The following is a 19,730-nucleotide window of genomic DNA, read 5'->3' on the forward strand; positions in this document are numbered from 1 at the left end:
TATATATATATATATATATATATATATATATATATACATATATGTTATTGGCTAATATTATTAGTGAGTTCCTCGGTTATTTGTTATACACCCTGTTCTAGAAGGTTGTTTGTTGAATCAAACCATTATTGTTTCAATGGCTTTTGGGGTACTGTCCATTCACCGTAAAATTGCCCAAAGTCAGCAAAAAGGTAGTAAAGCACACTTACTTTGAGGTGTGTGCAGAAGGTTCCTGGATGATGATGATGATTGCCGCGGTTGCGCGGTAGTTTATCGCACGCAACCAACCTGTGTTTGTTTTACTTGAGAGATGACGCTTCCGCGCAGGGCATAACTGGGACATGTATTTTTCAATTAGGTGGCGTCAGCCAGCCTTTAGGGGGTGGGCAGCAACAGTGTTGTATCGTTCCACGCTTTCACACCCAAAAACCTCATTTGGCGGCATCCCCTGAGCCATGGGTTAGTTAAGGATGTCGCCCAGCCTTCCTCCTGGGGGCCGGACACCATACCACACAGAAACCTCTGCATCACATTCGTCCTGTGAACCGGCTGCTTACACTTAGACTAAGGCAGTTAACCTAGGTTTGTTATCCCTGCGAAATATCACGCAGATGCCTGGTTGCGACGAGCAATCCAGGCTGCTATCAAATCTATAGTAAATGGTTAATTAATTCACGCTACAGAGTTCTTCTACCCATACCCGCCCACCGTGACGCATACGAGACTAAGTGTGTTAATCCTAGGTTTGTTATCCTCGCGAAATATTTTTCACGGGAAGCCTGGTGCGATAAAGCAGTCCAGGCTGGTCTATTGCACCTAATGGTTATTATACTATTAGTTCATTTGCGCGTATAACCGTTCACAGTGATCACAGTGACGCGAGACTATGTGTGGTAACTCCAAGAGTACTTTTGTTGTTATGGCTGGGAAGAAGTCTGTGGATGGGTTGGTAACAAAGGAACCAGGCTGGCAGTAATGTATCACGAAGAATTAAGGCTTGTTAAGACATACCCATAGTAGAGTAAATTCACATGTCCTCGTTGAAAATTTCGTTTTAGAAGATTAATTTTATTACAGCTGAACGTGAGTAAATCATATATCCACAAATTGTAAATCATCGTGATAGTTTGACAAATAAAATGTGAGTAATTATTTGCCCGTATTCGTGATCCTTATCTTATTATTCTGAAGGTAATGACTGATTGGTTATGACATAGTATAACCAATAACTTAGATGGATGTTGAAATTAAATGAATCATTAAATCATCATTTATCAAGTATAAATCATGGAATGTCGAGGGTGGAGGAATCTCACGAGATACGCCCATAATCTCCTGTAAGTAATCAGTGGGAAGGTATCGGACTTACTACATAAAATAAGAAATACGTACATATTATTATCTTTATATAATATAATCCACTCATCACTTACCGATCCACCCCAAACCATGATGACAATGATGAGGAATTAGAATGGGGGTGGAGGAGAAGGGAGAAGAGAATGCATTGGGGTGAAAGAGAAGTCACCCCATGGTGCCATTTCACCCATAAAATTTCAGTTCTCTTGGTAATTCAAGATTATTTTTTTTTAAATCAACACTGCACTGCATTATATATTTGTCAATATGTAAAAATAAATTTCAAAATGACCAATAATTTGACTGGAAACACACAAAAAAGTGTTTATGTTAAACAGTCTTGCACAAGATGTTACTTCCACTAAAAGACACAGAGACTGACGCCTTGCATGGTGTGTTCACAGGCTGCTTAGGCTTAAAAACTAGTTTCTGTACTTAAATTATGTTAAATAATTGTTAAATTACTAAAAATTTAATGCAAGATTTTTAAAATTATTGAATAGTACAAACTTCTTTGATATTTACTGAAATATGAATTTGGCCCTAGGAACTGGACACTGTATTGGCGGACTAATATGACAGCTAGTGTGCAAGCTTCACATGTTGAGGGGCCAGGAGGACTTCTGTTAATCGAGAATGCCTCGATAAACTTCAATTAAGAATCTCATGAAGGTAATCATATATATATATATATATATATATATATATATATATATATATATATATATATATATATATATATATTATATATATATATATATATATATATATATATATTATTATATATATATGATCACACACATATATATATATATATATATATATATATATATATGTATATATTATATATATAATTGTGTGTACCATTGTATACAAACAAATTCTTTATTCACATTTAAATGGATGTCATCTAACTCAAACATTGTTTAGTAACCTAAAAGGAATGTTAAAGACTGGCAAACAACCTTTGAAGCCTTAAATAATTTCTTTTAAATATAGAAGCTCTCAACTTACGACGGGGTTAGGGACCCAAACCAGGTCAAGTCAAAAAATGCTAATACACATATAGAAAATTTAAAATGGGTGTCTTTTTCTCAGCACCACAAAACTCTCACTTTTAAGCTTGCCAGTAATTTTTAAAGTGAATTACAAAATTTTGTCAGTACATAGCGAATCACTGGACGAGGGGACTCGAAAATACATAATTTGACAAAATTTTGGTATGACTGAGGCGGCCGATGTCCGCTGGTTGTAGGTCTATATATATATATATATATATATATATATATATATATATATATATATATATATTTCATGTAGCTCCACAATGAAAACGTGGATAAGATAAATCTTGATAAAATCACACGGGGAAAGGGTAACGTTGTACTTCATGAAACGGACATCTTGCACTCTATGGTGGTGTTAACATTAGAATTTTTGCTAAAGCATTAAAAAAAAATTTGCTTACTGTTATTAGAAACACTTCACTCCTATAAATCAAGTGGACAAAGAAGATATGAAATTATAGTGTTATACCAGCACCACAGTTCAGTAAATATTTTGAAAGCGAAGCACAAAACTTATTTTACTTATGGAAGTCAAATTTGGATTTAGAGATCATGACAAAGTTACTTAATTCTCATTGACCTTACTTTCCACTGGAAGAGTTTGTGAGAAAAGTTGGGAGTCCCTGGTCCTTTACTAATGATTTTCTGTTTACACACAGCTCACCATCACATGACATACTTCACATTCTTTTATATATGTACTGTATTACTATAGTACTCTATTTCACTGTCTTAGTGCATTCTCCTTTAATTGTCTTTTTATCTTTATTTTTTAATTTACTTCTACTTTCTTCTTGATACACTTGAAACAAACCTTATTCCTCCCATACAACTGTTATTTTCCAGCATAAACAAACATAATATATTATGTCACTTTTCTCTTGAATCACAAACCACAGTGGAAATCTCTTGTGAATAGCCTGAGCTTTGGTAATGGATGCAAAACAGAGAATGATTGGGTCTGAGACTGCAGGTGCAACTCTCTTGTGTTTGGGTTGAGAAGAATGTTGTAATTATGATTAATGTTATGTTACAATGTAACATAAGAAGCAATAAAATAAAGGACTGAAGTATGAGATCTCCTTTTATGGATGGTGGAAAAGGACAAGTAACATATGAGAACAACCCCTACCAGAATCTGTCAGCAGGTAAACTGTCTTGTCATGTGTGTAAGTTGCTACATAAATGGATACTTGAACACGAGTTAGCAAGGTTCATTGGAAACTGTATACCTACATTGTCAATGTACACTGTATTCCTTAAAATGACCAGAAAACAATGGGAGACTAAAAACAGGACAACAAAAAACAATCCATAAACCAAACAGTCAAACTATCACAATACATGTGGTTTGAAAATTATATAAGGAGATGTATAAATGCAAAGGACCCAAGTTCTTGTTTTTAATTATTCTAAGGATAAAACTGTAACCATGATGATGGTTCACAGTCAAAAGCATATCAGTCTAATAGAGCAGTGGTTTTGAAACTGGTGCATGTATATGAAACTGCCAATGATAAGGTTCACAGTCGGAGGTATTTCAGTCTCGTAGGGCAGTGGTTCTCAAACTGTGATGTGTGCCCCCCTTGGGGATGCATGGCAGGGTTTAAGGGGGTGCATGGCACTCTGACAATTCACCTCACAAAATATGTAGGGTATATGTGGCAAAATGGAAATGTTTTTCAGCTAACTGTGGGCAATAATTTTAGCTGGAAGTTTGTCTTTACTGACAATCACTGTCACAGTCACAATCACTCACTGTAGTAGGGTGAGGTTGAAATACCTTTAAATAGTATCAAACTGACTTGTTCTATGATGTTAGTGACACCACAGGTAGAATCCTTAAGTGTTGGTGTTTACCAAATGAAGGGCCATTATCATATTTTCCCATGAAGGAAAAAATCAATCCAGTAGCATGTGCAGGACTACAACCTTTGCTGATAAGATTCTGCACATGTTAGAACTAGATTCTCTATTAAACTGACTCAAATAATCTGCTTCACTTACTGAAAGTAAGACAACCCACTGTCAACTAAAGCTTTCAATACAAGTTAAGAGATGTCAGCCCCTCAACTACCTTGCCAACGAGCACCCATTATGGTCAGGCACAAATTAAGCATTATCACTTGCACAGTGAACAAATAAAATAGCAAAGCAGCCATAAAATAAAATGCACTACTGTACCAAACGGACATGTAACAAGTCTACTGTAATCATTAAAAAGAAAAAATGATTATCCTTAATAAATCAATAAGGAGCAGAAAAGAATGTAGGAAGCTGACAGTGGGCCAGATGTAGGTAAAATGTTAAGACTAAACTTTTAACCTTTATACAGCAGTTATCATCTTTGGAAGTTCTGTGTTCCTTGCATTCCATTTTTGTGCATGTGAGGGAGGGGGGGGGAAGGAATCCTTAATTGTAGGTTATGAGTTAAAGTTTATCATTAAAGGGTTAATGTGAGAGAAATAGTTTGGAGTTTCATTCTGCTGTACCTCATGCCTTCATGGATTTTGAAGGAAAAACAAGATCGGGGTTGAAATTCCACCTTGCTAATCCCAGTCAAGACTAATAACAAATGATTTACACTGATCTAACAGAAAAGTGTACTTTACCTGCCTCTAGAATGGAGAGAGGCCTTTGATAAGGCAAGGTCTGCCAAGGAGTGTTTTAGAGGAAGAATCTTGCAGGTCACTTGTCAAATAACCCATAAACCAGAAAAATTTTAACAATAAAACTCAGAATTTGCTATAAAGCAAATATAGTAATTTAAAAAGTTATTTAACAGAGCAATTCATTCAATATCACAAATCATTTGGCCAAGATTCCACTTGTAGAACACTACCACCATTATCAATATAACTTAATGTTCCAAAAGTGAACCGTGTGATAATATAGTTGATAACATGTGGGAGTACCAACTGATGCTCCCAACTACTGTATCATACTACAGTATTACTATAGAAAAATTGCAGGGTACTCTTAAAATAAGACTAAAAAGTGAAGGTGGTGATACAAAGAAACAAAGATGGACACTTTCATCATGAACCTTTCATTATTACAACCTACAAAAATATCATAAAAATTCTCTTAAAATATATGAAATTAGTAAAATTTAACTGTTAAAATGACAAAGTTAATGAGCAATAAGTTTACAATTCTATCTTCAAATACTTTGAAATTTCTACTAATTTTATGATGAATCATGTGGTCTGGTGAGCAGCGTGTACAGCACTGTAGTGAGTAGCATATATAGCACTGGTGAGTGAACAGAGTGTACCAGCACTGGTGTACAGCATGTGCAAAATAGCAGCAATATTATAAAACAAAATCTTAACCTTGTGTCTGTTTGGAAAATTTCAAAAGACACTACATAGTTACTTTATCTTTCACATAAAAGTGTTGTAGGAAATGTTAGGTGCTGTATACACACGCACACTGCTGCACACACTGAACAGCAGGTGAATACAATTGGTTGTTTACTAATTTTGAAGGAGATTCTGACAAAATTGTCTTACAGTATAAAATTTTTCTATCATAATACAGTACAGTATTGTACTAAGAAGAGAACAACATAATATGAGATTGATACAATAGGCAACACAAAAAAGACACTGGTAACTTCATCAGATGCAAAATAAATGCTTAATGGATGATGTTTTCACAAAGTACTAGGTAAGTTGATTCAATCAACCTTCAAATATGATTTTTTATGAACACTTATTTACTACCGTGACTCAACTGGTGTGTGCACAGTACATGCACCGGTAACATTGTTAGTAAAACCATCAGTTATATTTTGGTGATAACAGCACCTGTATCGTGGCCTCCTGTGATTTTAGGTCTCTTGGAAAACATTATCACATGTAGAGACGTTTGCTCTTAGGAAGAAAGACAGCCTGTTATGTACACACAGGTGGTGAGGACCCCTCGGTTATGAGAATCTTTTATGAGAGTGAATACAATTATTGCTCAATTACTTTACTATTGTTAAGTGATAACTACAATGTAATGACAATAATACAACATTATGATCAATGTACCATAAGTACACAACTCCACATCCAGTAAAATAGTTGTTATTTTTATGAAACTTCATCAAGTTCTGCTCATAACACTGGAGTGGAGAAGATACCTGAGCTGATGATAGTGTTAGGTGATGCATAATGATATGAAGTGCTTATGGTATAAACAAAGTACTAAAGATATTGTTGTTGTGTATTTTTACTTTGTACTTGTATACTCCTTTTCATTCATAAATTATAAATGTTTTTTCTCATTACTTAATTCGTTATTACATACAGACACAGACCATTGATAACCAAAGGAAAGATAATAAAATAGAATTTACCAAAAGGAAAACCTTCTACTGGCTAGAAGCAACTCCAATCAGCAACAAAAATAGCTTACACTGTTAAGGTGTTTGTACCTGTTTTTATCCCTTATCACTAAAGGTGTCAGTGATAATGTAAGTTTCTCTCTTGTCACTGGTGGTGATTGTGAGGGATAATGTGTGTTCATCCCTTGATACAGGTGATGTCATTATAGTATATCAAGGTGGTGAGTGTGGGGGATAATGGCAGTGGCTACATCAGGTTTCCAGTACACAGAAGTTTTCCATATTTCTTAAATATGGAAAAATTGCACTGCTCTGTCTATTTACTATGGAAAATAGTACAGTATACATTACTGCCAAAAGATAACATGGATATGTGTTGATTATAATTTTATGTTTAACAAAAGCACTGAAAAGTAAAATATGAGATGCCAAACTATGTTAATGGGGATTGATGGTTCACTTCATCTAATCAAAAGCAAGATGATACTTAACAAAAATGATAACAGACAAAGAACGATGAAGTGAACCGGAAATCCTATTTTATGACCCAGCCTGGACCAGATGACTTGCAGAATACCTATACTGTTACTGTACAGTATAAGTTCCTGAGGTCAACACCCTGAAAACCCATTCCACTCTGCCCCTTCCAAAGAATTACCATCTGTTCCCCTTAACAACACTTTTTTTTAAACCAACAATTCTGATTCTGGACATATTTATGGAAAATTTTAAGACAGCCATCTTCTGTTCCTTCACCCCTGTAAAGCCACCTTGAGCTACTAAAGGATGGAAACCACTCAGCCCATGAATCTTGCTCTAACTCTCCCACAGGTCTTAAATAACCTTCTTCTTTAATTCTTCCAAAAAGATCTAGTTTTTCATGATACAACCTAACTTACTCATTGGAAAACTACTCACTTAGTTTAAGTGTGCTCCACATAAACCATAACCAATGAAAATCCTGGTTGAGAGGAAGACTCCTCTCAATTACGAAGAAACTTGCACCAGAGAGTTTGAACTACAACCAGAGTTCCACCAAGCTGAATAACAGTGAGACATCTGCATAGAATTCATTCATCCATGGGGACAAGAACACTTCAACCTCCTGAACCTTCCAGTACATGAAAAATTCGATCTTGAGTGACTCAGCATCTACTTAACCCGTAAAAGGTCACATTATTATACATCATGGTACCCCCCTGCTCATGAAAAATCAAATTTTTGTTTTGTGGCCCAAGATGACGTAAGAAAACAAGATATAATAGCAAAAGTGGCAACTCGCCTCATTTAAAAGTACTGCGTGGCATTTAAACCCTGAGCTGATGAAGTATTACCAAGCCTACTCGCTCCCAGTGCTGTCACAGTACTTCCGGTCAGTCTTACAGCCATGTATATACTGTACATGATTTTTTCTTTCACACACACACAAAAAAAAATAATAATAATATGAATGTAGCAGCATAGCAAATGACACAAAAAAAATTATGAAATAAACAGATGGATGTTTTTTATTATAAGTGACAATGCTATACACTCAAGGTCGAGGGATGTATTATCCGTCCTTCTCAGTTTATTTTCCGTTCCACTTGCTTTATTTTCCTTACATTTTTACTAATAATTGCACTTTGATTACTATGGCAATATGCAATGTAGGAAGGAAGAACAAGTGTGGGAGGAAGGAAGGAGTGTGGGAGGGAGAAAGGTGTGTGGGAGGGAGCAATGTGGGAGGGAGGGAGGGAGCAGTATAGGAGGTCGGAAGCAGTGTGGGAGGGAGGGAACAGTGTGTGATGGAGGAAGGAGGAAGAAAGGAGTGTGGACGGATGTAACCATGCAGTGGGACAGGGAGTGGTAGGGGTAGGTGAAATGGAGGGAATATTGGACATTCTTGGAGATTGGGGGGGGGGGGACAACCCTTTCTCCTCCACTTGTCGTCGCCTTCCTCTTGTTCAAACACGCAGTCTGGGTCACTATCTTTATCACCATCAATATCACTATCAATACATGCCTCTCTGTCAATATCTTGTTCATCTTCACCCCTACCAAATAATTCAGAGTATACCTCATTCTGACTGAGTGACCAGTTACATTCACATGCCATGGCTATTGAGGCTCTACTGCATAGTACCGTAGCCTTGACTGTGGGAAGAGACGGGAGGGTGGGGTCCCCTAGTGGGGGGTTCTTTAAGGCCAAGTGGTGGGAAATATTTACACAAGATGTCAGACACCACCAGCCACCACATTATGGTAACTAGACTCAGTTTCAAGGGCGCGGGAAAAGTATATTTGGAAAACATTCTAGTACGTAAATGACCAGAGATAGGAACATCGGTGATCACGTACCTGAACGTTAATGGCCGGCTATGGGTTAAAAAAATGTGATTATTTAACTTTTGAGATGAATAATATTGAAAACCTTCAAATTGTGTCCCAATGAGTGAAATGTGATAAATTCACCTCATTTTTGGTGACTTTATAGCTTTAAAAGCTCAGGGATCCTGAGATCAATGTTAAGAATATTAGGAGAGACAGATCGACTCTTACTAAACAACTATCAGCTCCCTGAACAAATTGTGGAGCATTTCATTATACAGTACAGTATCCAGTCCAATGAGGACATACTGTATGTGCATCATCACAATAGTACCCATCTCCTGAATTATGTAAGGGTTCCCTGTACACTTGTCTGGATAGTAGAATCATTTACTCTAGGCATTAGGTCATAAAAATATATATATATATATATATATATATATATATATATATATATATATATATATATATATATATATATATATATATATATATATATATATATATATATATATATATATATATATATATATATATATATATATATATATATATATATACAGTATTACCCCGCCTAACGCGGTTTCACTTAGCGCGTTTTATCATATACGCGGTGCCTCGCCAGAGCTGAACTTTCACTTAACACGGATTTTTTCATCATATACGCGGTGAGTGTCCGGCTCGAGACGCTATTTTTAGATTTGCCCCACCCGCCACCCTGCCTGACTGCCTGTTTTAGCTCATAAAATTCATACAAATTACCCGGCCAGAATATAATTTACATTGCTGGAATTCTTATAATTTGGTGATCATTTTGAATATAAACATCATATATTTTGCATTAGACATACAAATTTTAGATAACATTTTTTCTCTGGGTAACTATGTTATCTTTTGTGCAAAATATATGACATTTATATTCAAAATATTCCTGGTCTTACAAGGAATCCAGCAATGTCAATTATATTATCCTAACTTTAGTTTGAGGTATTATTTATTACAAAAAAGTTAAGTATTCTGGTTTTCCCACACATCTCCTTGGGACGGTTGGTGGAGGGTGGGGGGGAGGGAGGGACCGACCGACCATCTGTTACCCCGTGAAGAATATTTTTTTTTTTTTATTAACTGAAGATATTTGTTTTAGCTCATAAAATTCATACAAATTACCCGGTCAGAATATAATTTACATTGCTGGAATTCTTATAATTTGATGATCATTTTGAATATAAACATCATATATTTTGCATTAGACATAAAATTTTTAGATAAAATGTTTAATCTGAGTAAGAATGTTATCTTTTGTGCAAAATATATGACGTTTATATTCAAAATATTCCTGGTCTTACAAGGAATCCAGCAATGTCAATTATATTATCCTAACTTTAATCTGAGGTACTATTTAATACAAAATGTTAAAATCTAAATTTTTCACCCAACCTTTCTCTTGAAGGGAGGATTGGTGGGGGGGAGGGTTGGAACTGACCGCATGGTTGGAAGAGGGGGAAGGCAAGGTGGGGTACTTTGATTGACAGATAGTGTCCTGAAGATTATTATTTTTTTATTAACTGAAGATATTTGTTTTAGCTCATAAAATTCATACAAATTACCCGGCCAGAATATAATTTACATTGCTGGAATTCTTATAATTTGGTGATCATTTTGAATATAAACATCATATATTTTGCATTAGACATACAAATTTTAGATAAAAAATTTTTCTGAGTAACTATGTTATCTTTTGTGCAAAATATATGACATTTATATTCAAAATATTCCTGGTCTTACAAGGAATCCAGCAATGTCAATTGTATTATCCTAACTTTAGTTTGAGGTATTATTTATTAAAATTTAGTGGTTTTCCCCCAAAAATTTCTCAGAGAGGGAAGAGCCGGCAGTGTAGTGTGAGAGGGGGAGGGAGTTGAGTCCATTATTTGAATGGACATTAACTTGGCGACTGTATTTCTCTATTTCTCTTAAGTATTAATTGTGTGCATGTACCATCATAAAATTAAGATGTTATTTTTACTACAACATAGTTATGTGTCTTCAAAAAGTGGAGTTTGGGGGTCGGGCCGGTTTCTATTGGAATTAATCCCATATGTTCTGTTGTTCACTTAACGCGGATTTCACTTAACACGGGACCCTCTGGGTTCTAATTAAGTAACTGTGTATATATATATATATATATATATATATATATATATATATATATATATATATATATATATATATATATATATATATATATATATATATATATATATATATATATATATATATATATATATATATATATATATATATATATATATTATATATATATATATATATGGATTGAAGCTCAAGGTATTATTTCTTATTAGTGTGATTCTGAACCACATTATACAAATGAGCATGTCTTATAAACAAAATATAGATTGGAAGTTGCATTCTGCTCTAAATAAAACTTAATCTAAGCTTAAATGATAATCAAATAATAATATGTTGTATATATAAAATTACTCTATAATACACAGCAGACATCAAATTAATAAAACAGTTGCACATAACTAAATATACACCTCAGTGAACACCGAAAATGGTATGTCAAAGTATATCTACTTTGGTTACCTATATCAATATTACAAAGTTTACTAAAGGAAAGTTAATCACATAAAAGTACACAATAGACAGAAACTGGGTTATAAATTCTATGAGCTTTAGTCATAAAACATTGATTTTCTACTGTATCAAAATGTTACTGTTGTAATGTATGTGTGGAAGATACTGAGCACATAAATGTATCAGAATATTCATGGTATAATATAAGTGTGGGAGATGATCTGCACGTAACTGTATCAATGAAGATGAAAGTTTCCAAGATGAAGAAATACATACAACATAATGTATTATACTACCCTGGAAGATATATTTGCTTGATGAGTCTTCACGGAACCTCATGGGAAATGTCTTTAATTTTATCCACATTCTATTCATCTAGAAGTGGTTCAAATAACCTCAGCAATCAGCATACAAGCCCTGGCTGAGGGTCATCTGAGTGCTCAAAGTATTCAATGATGGCTTCCACACTGGCATATGTTCCCGTGACGAAACACACAACTCCAAACACAAAGATGCAAAAGCACTTAATCATATTTAGTCTTGATACTCTGAAATAGAAAAACGCCTAGAAAATTATAACATACAAAACATATAACTGAAGTATGAAATTCCATTTTATAAGTGAAGGAAAGAGACATGTGATTTACAGGTTTAGCCGACAAAAACACCCTCTGACAGGCTCCCACATCCAGGTCTTACAATACAGTACAGTACTGTAAAGATACTTAGAGCTAACTTCAGTCTGAATAAAAAGACTACACCTTTACTGGAACTTATAACACAGAAACTTCTTTGGGGTGTTAGTTAGTGGTACAAATGTATGTGCCTAACACAATTATGTCCTGGGTTCAATCCCCAGTCTGGGACATACCTATGTGAGAAGAGTGTTATCCAGTGTGACCCTAACAAACATGGCAGATTTTCTCCAGGCACTCCAATTTCCTCCAGTTCTAACACTGGACAATGAAGGTCATAACAAAGAACAGAGAGCCTTTCTGAAAGATTAGGTAACTGATAAGTGATGAATCATTAAATTATCAATAAAATAAAAAACATCTTTCAAATCAGTGGACATAACCATAATCCTACCCTACTGGATCACTGTCATTGGAGACTTATGTATGATTAGGGAAAGAGACGCCCACCAAAGGCCCACAATTCCTGTGACTTCAAGTTGCCTAGGTATCTTGGATAAGCCTAGAAACAAAATTACTGCGGGCTGGCCAGTGAATAACCTATTTATCCAACATTCCCTTCATATTTAGTCACAGTTCTTTTGATTCCTGTGATTGGAGTAGAGTAGCCACCTTGCCCTTCAGCCCTGCCTTAATCCCTCTATTAACATCAGTAAGGACACAACCAGATAACACTCAATAAGGGAATGATAACAATACAGTTCTGTGAAAAGAGATAAAGAATAATATCCTTACCTGGGCCAGAATGTAACAATTTCTATAATGGGAGGGAAGATGATGGCTAAAGTAGATGATGACATAGCACCCACTAGTGAGATGAAGAGGCCAATGTTGGGGATGGCTGCAGCCAGAACAACTGTAAAAAACACAAACATAAAATATATCAACCAAAATTACAATAAAGTACACAGGTATCTAAATATTTTGTAATTGTATTACCTGTATATATAAAATATTTGTCTGTATGAATTTTGTCTCAATCTTGCATTCTTACATTAAATGCTTCAATCTCCTCACATCAAGATATTTTTCATATTTTCCCCTTTAAAACAAAATTTTCAAGCTAATTTTACATTAATCCTCATGAAAGATGTCTGATCAGCTGAGCAACTAATGGCATTAAGCAGATATCCATTTTATAGCCTGCTATGGCTGGAGTGTGGTGGTGTAGACTCATAGCCTTCAGACACCTGCTTCATGAGAACTACTCCTGACTTATCATGGATAAGGCTGAACCAAGAGAGATTAATGCTTAACTTTCCAGTTTTATTAAATTTCTGAAGCACGGTCCACCTAATAGCCATTAAATTTAGCCATTCACTTGTGTATACCAACACATGCTGCCTATGGAACCACAGCTAAGATGTTTTGATCAACTGAAGATTCACCCCATAGATACTGTACTACCTAATGATGACATAACTTAGCAACCTGTACATATACAGTAGAGTAATAATTGTGAAATGGGTGAAAATACTGTTCACTCAGGTTATAAATTCAGGTAAGCACAAAACAAGAAACACTTACATGTGATGAGCACCAAGAAGGCTCTGAAGGCATATTCACCTAGCCGTTTTCCACGGGCAGAGTGGAATCTTGGACTCAGGTGTGGCCACATAATTTCAGCAGGAACATACAGCATAAGAGAATATGTCAAGTAGATCGCTACAGCCATGAGAATCTTCACCAGCTGTGCTAAACTGGAAAAATTAAGTTATGACAGTTAATTTCTAAACAGTTAATGTACATCTTTTTGCCTATTAATTAATTCTTCATTCATCTATTTATATATAAATAATCAATTCCTACTATGTAAATTTTTGTGCTGTGGTTTAAAGTGCAATGTTTTGTGATATTACTGTATCTCACACCAGCATTACTACCAGGTACCTCTACATGTGTTGATCTTACAACATTACTTGACCTTACACCTCTTAACCCCATAATCACCAGGAACACTCCACCAATCAGTGACTAAACTGCCTCCCCACCCAAAAATCCTCATACATTTCACAAACCATGAGTGTATACTGAATTATGCTAGCTGTGAGCCCACTGTTTGCTATGAACCCACTGATGGCTGTGAGCCCACTGCTGGCTGTGGGCCAATTATTGGATGTGAGTGATGCTCAACACCCAGACTTCTGCCACTTTATAGGTTCTTGTGAAGTAACCCTTTTATCACACAAGGTATAAGAATTGCTGTAAGGAAGTTGTGCAGAAAGAAGTTAAAATTTTTTGTGCAGGTATAGTAATTGCCATTCAGCTGGATTTAGTAGGGTATACAGTATTACATATAGTATAGTATGTGATTTAAGATTATTGTAAAAAAAAAACTCACTGAAAGGAAAGAAAGAAAAAAATAGAAACAAATATATTATTTGGAATTCTGACAATTACTTTACATGTCTAATCAAAATACTATCACATAAGGGACCAAATGAGAACTGCACTGCACTTACGCATCACTGGGGGGAATATTTAAGGTGATGGATCCATGAACTGCATCACCATACTTCAGGTAGCCAAAGAAGCCCACCGCTATGTAACTACAAGTGACTAGAATCATAGCAGTGTTGAGGACGCCGTTACACCCACGAAAATCTTCTGGGTTAGTCATTTTTCTTTCTAAAGGAAGAACCTGTAAAAGATAGACTGTATTAACTTCAGCAAATTAATATTTGACAAAATAAAGACACATTTACAACCCAATAATCATTTCTCAGCACTATAGATTGATATTTTTTTTTTTTTACCGCACAGGTCATCGACCCACAATGGGGCCTAGGGAGCGAAAAAAATAAGAGCAAAAAGAATTTAAAAATAGAAAAGAAAAATATTATATTAATCTACACCACAAAGATGCCAGAAAACCTGCTTTTTGAAGTGAGACAGATTGTATGAGTATGGAAACAGAATGCAGAGCATTCCACAGTTTGGTTGTGTGAGGAAAGAAGGATGTACAGTACTATAACGGGTTATTCTAGTGTGACCGACATCCACAGAGAAACGGTGGGTACCGCGGGCAAGATGAGTGTTACGAGACCACTGCCTTGCCGGCGGTACACAGGATGCCAAATCCACCGAACATTGTCCGTTAAAGTACTTGTAAAAGAGAGAGAGTGAAGTAACATTGCGGCTAAGAGAAAGGAAGAAAGATTATCAACTAAAGGAAGAGAGATAATAAGACGAAATATCAGGCACAGAGAATTACTATGACTTATTATCAATATCCAATACAAATATTCTAAATACAGAGGGCAATGTTTTGGTTATTCAATATATTGTAATACAGGTAGTTCTGCTATAACGCGATAATTGTGTTCTTGTAAAATATCGTGTTATAGAAAATCGCGTAATAGAAATAACAGGGCTTATGAAGAAAATAGGGTTAGGTGCAGATTACTCAAAATCGAAAAAATTTAGTAGTTAGCCTAACACAAAGGATAGCACAGTCTAAATAAATGTTACATTCATATCTAATAATGAAATCATACAGTAAATGTAACACTTTACCTTGAAAAAATATGAATGTAACTTGATGGGGGAGAAGGGTGATTTTGAGGTTGATAACATCGAGCTTCTCTTCAAGTGTTATATCCTTTCTTTTACGATCATCACCGGGAATTCTATCACCAGAACGCTTCTTGGAGATATTCTTCTTTACCATATTCACAATTAATACCACAAAATTGGGGAAATAGTAAGCAAAAATCGCGTTATAGCAAACAAGCGTTCGCGTTATACAAATATCGTTCCTAATTCATAAATCGCGTTAGAGCAAATTCGCGTTATCAAAACACGCGTTATAGCAGAACTCACTGTATATATCAAAGAACTTTTATAAAATACTTTTATTATTTTTCAGTGTTCTGGTGAGTCATCTTATGTGCAGGTGGATATTAGATATCCAGTGAAGATCTTTATGATACAGTACTACAGGTTGACCATCAAAAATCCGGCAATCGATAAACCAGAACCTTCAGTTTTCCGGCATGGATTTCGGAGCGCATTTTCAAATATTTCTTAGTTTATTTAATGAAGATATATGTTTTAGCTCATAAAATTCATACAAATTACCTGGCCAGAATATAATTTACATTGCTGGAATTCTTACAATTTGATGATTATTTTGAATATAAACATCATAGATTTTGCATTAGACATACAAATTTTAGAAATAATGTTTACTCTGAGTAAATATGTTATCTTTTGTGCAAAATATATGACATTTATATTCAAAATATTCCTGGTCTTACAAGGAATCCAGCAATGTCAATTATATTATCCTAACTTAAGTGTTTAATTTTCTTTGTTTAAAGGACTGTACAGGTAGTAATTTTCTGTTAAACTCATACAGCAAATATAACCATCAGTTTTCCGGCATTTTCGAAAATCCGGCACTCCTCAGGTCCCGAGGTTGCCGGATTTTTTATAGTCAACCTGTAGCTATAAAAAACATGTCCACTATATCATATATATAACAACTTATATCAACCTTACCACTCCAATGCCTTCAAATGCATATATAGATGTGCCAAGGAAGAGGGGTAGCTGCTTCCATGACTTAAATTCAGGACGATCATATGAAGAAGGAATATCTTGGAGTAAGTAATGAAATGTGATGGCCAGTCCTAACCCCAGAAAAACATTACTAATGAGAGAAAACGGTGCCAATACCTGTAGAAAAAAGATATTGATAATGAAATTGCAGAACTTCATAATGATTATAACTATTAAGGTCATGGTCAATAAAATTCAGAAAAAATAAAAAGCTGATCATGAAAATCCCATTTATAGTTGACCGATTCCAAACAGATTAATGTACAGTAGGGTTGGGATATATCGCGACTTTATAAAATTACAGTCGGCCCTTCACATAAGCGGGTTTAGCATTCAAGGATTCGCAAATACGCGGATTGCCCCGCCAGAGGAATATTCTGTACATTGAAGTACATTCAAATTGCGCGCCATTCAAATTTTTTCGCGCGGCACCGAACACTGCACACCGCCCCATCCCGCTACCTCACACACACACGCACAGCGAGTCGTCCCCCCACCCTGTGCTCCCTCACTCAGTCAGTCTCGCTGTAACCATGCTTGTGTTGACATCAGCATTGTAGTTGCAAAAATGTTACATTTCCGTGAATGTATTATATCAAGCACAGTATGAATAGAATATCACTAATATAACAGTATTTTAACCAAAAACTATTAAAAAAACGAGTAACATATCTTGAACTTTGGAAGGTTAGGTAAAGTCTTTTGTTTTCATGTAGTTTATCCTAATTTACATTGAAATACATTATGTTTCAGCAAAACTATTATTTATTTCTGAGAATATAGAAATGTAATATTTTTGCTGAAATGACATAAGTATTACAGTGGAAAGTGACGAAAGCAATGACTTTCGTTTTCTTTCGTTCAAAAGATGTTACCGTAATCGCTTTTCGAATGGTTTTCAGTTAAAAAACTGTTGTATTACAATAATATTCTATCCTAATTCACTTGTGATGCAACAGTTTTTTAACTGAAAACCATTCGAAAAGTGATTACGGTAACATCTTTTGAACGAAAGAAAGCGAAAGTCATTGTTTTCATCACGATTTTATCCCACTTTCCACTGTAATACGTACGTCATTTCAGCAAAAATATTACATTTCTGTGAATGTAGTATATCAAGCACAGTATGAATAGAATATCATTGTAATATAACAGTATTTTAACCGAAAACTATTAAAAAAACGAGTAACATTTCTTGAACATCAGAAGGTTAGGTAAAGTCTTTTGTTTTCGTCATGTATTTTATCCTATTTTACATTGAAATACATCACGTTTCAGCAAAACTACTATTTATTTCTGAGAATATATTCATTCAGGCGCAGTTTAGGTAAAATATACATGTGATGTAACAGTTTTTTAACTGAAAACGATTCGAAAAACATGTACCCTCTAGCCCTGTTCAAGGAGAAGACTGGGAGGAGCTGTTTGGTGCTGAAGACGATGACAAGGAAAATGATTTTGATGGATTTTAATGAAAATATTCAGAAATATGGTATCGAAGTATTTATTCAAGTGAATTAGGATAGAATATTATTGTAATACAACGGTAGTGATGCTGTGGAGGAGGCGGAGGGATAGAGCGGGGAGGAGTGGTGACGCTGGAGGCGGGAGCAGGGACGAGTGGAGATGCCAGCCAGTACATTACGGGTGTACAGTATTAATTGTTTTTATAGCTCTTTTTGGATTTTAATATTAAATACTGTACATTACGTTTCAACAAAACTACTATTTATTTCTGAGAATATGGAAATGTAATATTTTTGCTGAAATGACATACATATTACTGTGGGAAGTGGGATAAAATTGTGACGAAAGCAATGACTTTCGCTTTCTTTCGTTCAAAAGATGTTACCGTAATCGCTTTCGAATGGTTTTCAGTTGTGGGATTATGAGGCTAATGATAGGATAGAATATTATTGTAATACAGTACAACAGTTTTTTAACTGAAAACCATTCGAAAAGCGATTACGGTAAAATCTTTTGAACAACGAAAGAAAGCAAAAGTCATGATTTTATCCAACTTTCCACTGTAATATGAACGTCACTTCAGCCAAAATATTACATTTCCATATTTATTTCTGAGAATATATTCATTCAGTCACAGTTAAGGTAAAATATACTTGTGATGTAATACAGTATTTTAATGAAAATACGGTATCGTAGTTTTCCTTTGTTTCAAATTTAATTAACAAAGATTGATGTTTCAAATGTAATGAACAAAAATTTATGTACAGTATCTATAAATAAACTTTAAAAAATGAACACTTTGTTTTACATCGTCCTGTGCTACCATACCATGCATTTGGCTACTTTGGGCTTGCTATGACGCAAGAGATCTGCCCTGGCAACTGTACCGACACTCACAGCTGGTGGTGCGTTGGTGCGTCGTTTCCATTGTTAACTGGTAGTTACTGGTAAATATTTTTCAACCTAACGAAACTATTACTCGTTTAGAGGTTGACCCCCAATTTTTTGCCAAATAATTTGGTCTTAAAAACTCGAACTACACACAGGTATATACGGTAAATAAGGACATAGGGGGCCAGGGTTTTTTTAGGGGGAGCAGCAATAGTACACGGATTTTTAACATTCACGGGTATCTCTGTTACCTAACCCCCGCGTATGTTAAGGGTCGACTGTAGTTTGTTATATGACGGCTACCAAAATTATCAAAATTTTACTAAACACAGCGATAATTTTTTTTTTTTTTTTGCGAGGGAAATTGGGCAGGAAATATTTCAAATGTACTGCCATAGCAAACAAATGCGATACTTGCTCACCAGAGGTGTCACTGTGGCT

The 19,730-nt window shown here is 35.1% G+C and overlaps 1 protein-coding gene across 4 annotated transcripts in view; it reads right to left on the reverse strand.

The window, feature by feature from the left end:
* Nucleotides 1-11,390: 11,390 nt before the first annotated feature.
* The window catches only part of LOC121870382 (proton-coupled amino acid transporter-like protein CG1139), a 34,170-nt gene continuing 25,830 nt past the window's right edge, over nt 11,391-19,730 (reverse strand). For all 4 annotated transcript variants that reach the window (XM_042372196.1, XM_042372193.1, XM_042372194.1 and 1 more), the window contains exons 6-10: nt 16,872-17,048; nt 14,831-15,009; nt 13,896-14,068; nt 13,104-13,224; nt 11,391-12,221 (exon numbers count right to left, since the gene is read on the reverse strand). In XM_042372196.1, coding sequence (XP_042228130.1) covers nt 12,077-12,221; nt 13,104-13,224; nt 13,896-14,068; nt 14,831-15,009; nt 16,872-17,048 — 795 coding nt within the window. In that variant the 3' untranslated portion in view covers nt 11,391-12,076. The remainder of the gene's footprint in view (nt 12,222-13,103; nt 13,225-13,895; nt 14,069-14,830; nt 15,010-16,871; nt 17,049-19,730) is intronic.

The sequence above is a fragment of the Homarus americanus genome, unplaced genomic scaffold (assembly GCF_018991925.1).
Source record: "Homarus americanus isolate GMGI-L3 unplaced genomic scaffold, GMGI_Hamer_2.0 scaffold40856, whole genome shotgun sequence".
NCBI classification, from domain to species: Eukaryota; Metazoa; Arthropoda; class Malacostraca; order Decapoda; family Nephropidae; genus Homarus; species Homarus americanus.